Below are 7,389 nucleotides of genomic sequence, written 5' to 3' on the forward strand. Positions count from 1 at the left end.
TTGTTATGCGGCTTATTTCCCTGTCAGGAGCACTTATTCCAATGTGATTAAAACCAAAGTAATTGAAGGACGGCAAAGCAAAACAAATAGAACACTCAAGGTCAATTGAAGAAGAGGTCTCTAGGTATAAGTCAGTGTGTAACCCTCAAAACAATCTCTCTACAGCTTAATTGCACAGTGAGAGCTGTCTTGTCACTGAATAGAGCGCTCTAGCTGTCAGCGTCTCATGCAGGTACTGGCGCCATATATACAACCAATAAATGTGACATTTATGTGGCTGAGGTTTTTAAATGTTTGTCCATGCAAATTTGAAACACTGATTTTCTACTAAAAAAAACTGCACTCCTTATTTTCTCAAAAATAAAACTAAAAATAAAACCTCTGGGAAGATAAGAATGCATAATACAAATATTTCACATAATGAAAAGGACTGGAGTCTTCCAACATTTTCTTCCAAGCAATCAGGCTTTCTTGCTGTATTTTAATCTGGTCAGCTTGACTTTCTGAATGTGTTTTTACTTTTGGACTTTCACATCTTTTTTTACTAATTTTACACCTGATACCCGACCATTTTTAGATTGAGTTTGCTTGTTGAAGCCACAAACTGAGGAACTGATAAGAACTGTTAGGAGTTCAAATGATTAAAGGTCAGGGCAGCTGTAATATGAAAATAGAGGCTCTCCCACTGATTTTGGATCACCAGTAAAAATGTTCCTTCACCCCCATTTTTAAGCCCGAATCTTAGTAGTTACAACAACAGCTATGGATTTGGGATTCCCAGAGCTCCGACTGGAACCATATTAACCCTACCAACTTTTCACATCACCTTTGGGGATCTATAAATGTCTTTTTACTTTCTAGGCAGATTTTTACTTTTAGATGAATTATTATGTCATTTTGAATAAAAAGCTGCTAAAGTCCAAAGAAACCTCTGAAATACAAGCCCTGGAAACAACTAACTAAGGTGAATTTAAATGCTTACAAGAAAGTCTGACTCCTTGGACACCAGAAAGGAATGGGAAGTGGTTTACAACCTGCCCATAGCTCTGCAAATAGAAATTCTAATCAGTTAATAAAGTAAAAGCCATCATAAAGCTGCACTAATTAACAGTCTGAATAAACAACGAGAGTAATTATTGGTACCGGTGTCACATACATTTTAATACCTTTTAGCACACCATTTTGGTATAAAAGCAAACAACTCCTGGAGGCCTCCAAGGCATTATATCCATCCTCAACAGGCAGCAACGTTCTGCAAAAACAAATCTGATAATTCCACAATAAGCTATGTCCACAACAGCTAACAGTTATTATGTAGATATAAGGGCTAAAGAACCATATATCCCCCCCAGGAGTTGCTGAAATTAAAATTAACCTCTGAGGGCAGTGACTAGTGTATTTGACTAGTTTCTGCGACACAGCTCAAATGCTGTGATGCTGGGTGTCTGCTGGACATACAGACGCTCCGTATCATGACTCTTTCACTTCTTCATATCAGCTGATATTAGGGTTCAGGGCTTCAAATTACTAAATGTAATTTAAATTAATCAAATTTAACACAAACTAGTGGATGGTCTTTTTTTAACCTGAGGCTCTTGGAGACATCTGTGTAGCCTAAAATGTTCTACTGCAGATATCAGATGAGGTCTGACACTTTGAATGTGATTAAACATGAGTAAAGGTGTTTCTCCACTGGCCTTTGGTTATTCATTCTTTTTGAGATTGTGTTTAATGATGCATCACATTCAGTATTTTGAATGTTGTTTGGGCCACTTTATCAAACTGTGCTTCCAACTTGAGTTGTCCTCTGTGATGCCCTTCCTAAAGGATCCATGCATCTGGGCTGCACCATTTTACCTCCTGCAGCGGTGCTTCAAGAGAGCAGGAAAGTAAAAATGATGTCTGGAGGACGCTGACTGGCATTAATAATTAATCATCTGCACTCGCTCCCTCCCTTCCACCTCCTCTCGTTGTCCTGAACCTGGCGGTTCCTCAGATAAGATCTGTCTGGAGAGGCTGAGAGTCCACACAGGCAAAGCAACTCATAATAAAAAGAATGCTTTCGTGCAGCACGTTCATTTCCTTCAGCAAATACAAATCCAATTATTAGATAAATCTGAATTTCACCGAAGCTTATTCACATGCCAACCACGTTTCTCATGTGATTAATGCTTTTTGTGTTTTTATGCAGCTTGCTGATTGTATTCATTGACCCTTAACATGCTGTGAGATCAGTGCTTCCCTTCAAGCAGGGGGGATAAAATCATTTTGCCCCTATTAAAATGAACAAAGGGTGGATTTAAAACATTCTGAGAGCTACACTTTCACAGATTTTCCAATTAACCTCAACAAGATAAATTCAGCTTTTTAAAAATTCTCACTCTTTTGGCTCTATCCTTGCCTTGTTAACGCACAGTAGGTCTCTCTGCCATCATGAATGACGCTTACTAATAAACACAGACACTTCCAACAATCACTTGATGTGGTTCCTGACGACAGTAAAATAAAGCGTTGGACTGATTTCCTCTGGGGCTGCGCCTCGATCAAGCCAACCGAACTCCAGTAACTGTTTAACATGTGTTAACTCTACAAACTCGGACGCATCAGTTTTGACACACGTTTTTCAGGTACCACTATATGATTAATCAGTCAGTTAGCACCTTTTTCAAAAATCTAATGTACCGAATGGGCCGTGTTAAATGCATGTTTGAATATGCCATGCGTTTTCTTAAAGCATGCTGAATAAAGTTGTTCTCAAAAGTGTATACACCTCTGTTAAAATTCAAAATTTCTGCAATGTAAAAATTGGTATACCAAAAGTCTGGAATAAGGAGTACACTTGCAAGACAGAAAACCTTTCTCCGAAACGAAAAGACCAGGCCCGACTCTAAAATCTCTGAAAAGCTTATGTAAGAATTTGATATGGCAACCAAACTTGATCTTTTGGCCACATTCTAAAAGGCAGGTTTGGCACAAAAACAACACTGTGCACAGTTAAAACACCACTCACACTGAAACATGGAGGTGGCAGCATCATGCTCTGGGATTACTTTTATTAAGATGGAGCTAGACTTTTTGTCAATGTGAATGAAATTATGAAGCCTTCAGGTTTACTTTAGAAAGCTGAAGATTAAGGGTGATTTTATTTTTTAGCATCAGTATGATTCCATAAATTTAAACCAACAAATGAATGGCTTCATCATAAGAAAACCAAAATATTGAGCTTAGAGCTAAATCAGACAGGAAACAATAGTGGAGTTATCTGAGGAAAACTGACATGAGACATCCTCGCAATCTGAAAGATTTGGAAAACTCCATGGCAAGTGTTGGGTAGTGTTTTAAAATGTTTCAAGCATGTAAAACCACAGTTGCAATTATTTTAAATATAATTAGCTGACTCCTATTCCTTGTATCAGGCTTTTGAGGGTTAGTGTGCGCTCTCACCGTTTATTTATGGCTGTCTCTTGTTGTGTGAAAAGAAAATGTTTCTCTCTGATCTGTTTTCTATTTTCTTTCAATTTTGGGGCTCCTGTTTCAAAGGTTCAGGGGTCAGATATAAATCCCACCAACAGAAAACTTTTAAACAGGAGCAATGCAGAGCTTTTGAACAAACAGTGTTATTAATCTTTTAGGAGATAGCATCCATTTTCCCCCAGCAGCAGACTCAGGAGTACATTCATAAATGCTAAAACGATGCACACATCCAGGCAGTGACCTTTACCATCGTTTTGTTGTGTTTTACACTGAGTAGTAAAGATAAAATGGGACTGAAACGCAAATAAACCGGGCATCTCCAGTTACAGAAACCCATCTGAACTGTTCTTTGTGTTGAAAGCCAGGGAGGTTTTCCACTTTCCCTTTTATCTTAGAGGATTAGAAGCACCCAAACAGAACCGCACCACCGTTACTTTCCTTTTCTACACTTCCAGCAGTTTCACACCTGAGCAGTGTTGGCAGTCGATCTCAAAGAGCCGAAGTTGTCCCAGCACCTGACGGCTTATTCATAAGCTTCTAGCCCCTCTTTTCCATCACACCCAATCCTGTTCATCCACTGTGTATAGCATAACAAGAGAAAATCCTCCTCCCTCTTCCAAACCACGGTCTATAAGTTTTCACTTTAATCCCTGTGGAAAAAAAGGCTTTCATTTAACAAATCACTCCCCCTCCCTTAGAACTCCGAATCCTGTGAGCCAGCCGAGAGAAGAGTACTTGACTGGAAGCTGCATTAAGTCTTCCAAAGCCTCCTGTAGTGTCCTCTGTAACAACTAATGGAAGAGGCCTTTCTCAACAAGGAGTTTCAAGAGGCTTCCACTGCCGGTAATTCCCGTCCTGGGTTCCTGAGCCACACCAGTTGGTTAACTCTCAAAGGAAAGGAGATGCACGGTATTAATAACATATCATGAATATTAACTCCCTAGTAGTACTGGGTTGGACCTCCTTTTGCCTTCAGAACTGCCTTAATTGTCTCTGGCATAGATTCAACAATGTGTCAGAAACATTCCTTAGAGATTTTGGTCCTTATTGACATGATAGCATCACGCAATTGCAGCAGATTTGTTTTTTGTATACTTATTAACCAAATCTCCCATTTCACCACATCCCAAAACTGCTCTATTGGACTCAGATCTGGTGACTGTGGAGGCAAAGACACCAAATCTAGAAAATATCACCATTCCATTGTACCACTGCCACCGAAATGATCATATAGGATGGATCAGTGCTTTCATGCTGGTTATACCAACTTCTAAAGCTACCATCTGAATTACGACTCTTCAGATCTGGCAACATTTTTCCCACCATTTATGATCCAATTGTGTCAGTTTTTTGTTCTTAGCTAAAAGGACCGGTATCCATTTTGGTCTTCTGCTGCTATAGCTCACCTGCTTGACAAGTTGTGCTTTCAGAGATACTTTCCACAAAACCTTGCATGTAATGAGTGGCTATTTGCATTATGGCTGACTTTCTATCATCTGGAACCAATCTGTCAATTCTCATATGACTATCAACATCACCAAGGAATTTTCATCCATACAGCTGCTGTCTCATTTTAGCTTTATCTTTTCTGACCATTCTCTGCAATCCTGAGCGATGGTTGTAGGAAAATCCCAGCAGATCAGCAGTTTCAGAAAGTCTCAGGCAAGCTCATCTGGCACCGACAACCTTGCATTAAATTTTGTAATTGTTGAGGACCCAAGGACACGCGGGAGGTAGGCAAGATCATTTTAAAGTGATTGTTATTGTGGGAAAGAAATTACTTTTTACAAGCTGAAACACAGAGTAAACCTTAAGCGGAACCAGGAGCCATGGGGGAAAAAATGACAATTCTGCAATAAATGGTTAAAGGAAGAGCTTAAATACTGCTGTGATGTTTACTGGAGTAAGGGACAGGTGAGTGTCATAAACTGAAGGCTCTGCAGCTGTGAGATGAGCATGGCTGGATCAGCTAAGGAAAAATGACTAACTGTTTTGGAATGAATACACAAGTGAGGGGACCAGGGAAAAACTAGAGTAATAGATCGAAATATAATAAAACAAGGAAATCCACTCAAAGTACAGACCTTACAGAAAAACACAAAATGCAAACTCAAAGTCCAATGAATCCTGAAATTATGCCACATTCAAGGTCACTTATATTCACTTTTTTGACCATTCTGATGCTTGGTTTGAACTGTGGCGATTCATCTTCACCCACTCTAGATGTCCAAAACTAGATGTCCAAATGAACTGAGGTGCTGCCGTGTAATTGTTGATTCGCAATTTGTGTTAACAAGAAGTTGAACAGGTGTACCTGATAAAGTGGCCAGTGAGTGTGGATGATAAATGCTTCAAAGTGGAAATTGTAATTTCTCTCAGTTATAGGGTTGTAGCTAGAAGTGGCGTATCCAAGCTTAGAAAAAAAAACAGGATGACGCCTACAGTTTTGTTGAAGGAAGATATTTGTTTTTACCCACAAATTCACAGAAAATATAATGTCAGCAGTTGTTTAGAAACGATTTAACCAAGGAACAGGTTAATTCAGCATTTTGAAAGCACTAAAATGGCAACTTGATCTTCTCAGCAACATCTGCTCAGATCCATCTTCAGGCAGGTTCCAGAACAAGTATAGCAGCTCAGCTGGATCACGTTTACATGTAAGAGAAGGTGAAATGTGCCCTGATAGTGTAGGATGTATGAAACAGATTCAGCTCACACAAGAGGTTGCCTTAGTGAGCAACTTAATGCTTATTTCCAATAATGGAAACCACTGTTTCAACTGCTCCAGCTGCTGGTATCCAGAATAAGTGCAGGCACCAAAAGGAAGGAGTTTGGTTTAAAACACACAAACAGACTCACCAAAGAACATGCTGCTCTCCATATCTCCTCAGGCTCGGGGGTTCGCTGTATTTCCTCTCTGGTGCCCTGCCAGTGTGTGTGTGTCCATGGGCAGCAGGATGTGCATGCTTCATGCACTCCTCACAGGTGTGTGTGTCCGTGCATGTGTGTGAGTTCGGTCCAGGAGCAGCAGCGTCAGTGACCAGCATGAATTTTGCACTCTGCACACCGTGCTGTTTGCTGCTTCTCTGTCTCCCCTCACTCTGGTACTTCCTTTGCCTCGTTCCTTCCCTCCCCTGTTCTTTTGCTCTTTCTCCTCCTCCTCTCTCTCTCTCTCTCTCTCTCTCTCCCCGATTCCCTTAGCTTTTTTATTTTCGCTCTCCAGGGTGTCTGTCTGCATTTTCAAGTAACAGTCTCTCTCTCTCCACTTGCCTCATCCTTGTTTTATGTGTCACCCAAACCAGTTCTCTTGTTTTTTTCTGCTCTCACTCCTTACTTGATCTTTTCCCTTGTTCTGTGCTCCCATCTCTAGCTTTTGTAATCTCTGTGTGCCTCCACAAACATGTTTAAAGTTTTCCCCCTTTGTTTTCCTATCTCTACTTGCTTTTTTATCTGTATAACTTTCTTTCTGTCACCATGTTTACATGTTTAAAAACTGCAGGTGCTTGACAGAAATGCAGGATACCTGGGCAATAGCAGGACATCTGTCTATCAAGGTTCCAGTAAAACGTTACATTAACTTTAATTGGCATGAATATCAAATAAATTTGAGACTTTTAATGATGAATTAAAAGGTTACTTTTTCAGGGTGAAATGATTGAGAAACAACTTAAATGATTTTTAAAAGGAAGATTTAGAATCCCAATTTTGAATGTTATCAGATCAAAATTATACATACAGGCTCAAATATATACATACACTCCAGCTAATATTAGCTGAGGTAAATTGTAACTCAGCCACATGTTTATTGTATTCATTAACAAGTTTTTGCATCATTCTGACTGGATATTTTACCACTCTTCTTGGCAGAATGGTAGAGTTGATTATATTCCATCCACATGGTGCTTTGCACCAGCT

At 39.7% G+C, this 7,389-nt stretch overlaps 1 protein-coding gene across 3 annotated transcripts in view; it reads right to left on the reverse strand.

Annotated features, from left to right (window-relative positions):
- The window catches only part of znf385d (zinc finger protein 385D), a 116,147-nt gene extending 109,549 nt beyond the window's left edge, over positions 1–6,598 (reverse strand). The window contains exon 1 of one of the 3 annotated variants that reach the window (XM_047361051.1): positions 6,334–6,597. In XM_047361051.1, coding sequence (XP_047217007.1) covers positions 6,334–6,355 — 22 coding nt within the window. In that variant the 5' untranslated portion in view covers positions 6,356–6,597. Of the gene's footprint in view, positions 1–6,333 lie in introns of all 3 variants that reach the window. The other 2 variants (XM_047361052.1, XM_047361053.1) reach the window with 2 other exon arrangements.
- Between the last annotated feature and the right edge of the window lie 791 nt (positions 6,599–7,389).

Source organism: Girardinichthys multiradiatus, chromosome 3, assembly GCF_021462225.1.
Source record: "Girardinichthys multiradiatus isolate DD_20200921_A chromosome 3, DD_fGirMul_XY1, whole genome shotgun sequence".
Classification (NCBI taxonomy): domain Eukaryota; kingdom Metazoa; phylum Chordata; class Actinopteri; order Cyprinodontiformes; family Goodeidae; genus Girardinichthys; species Girardinichthys multiradiatus.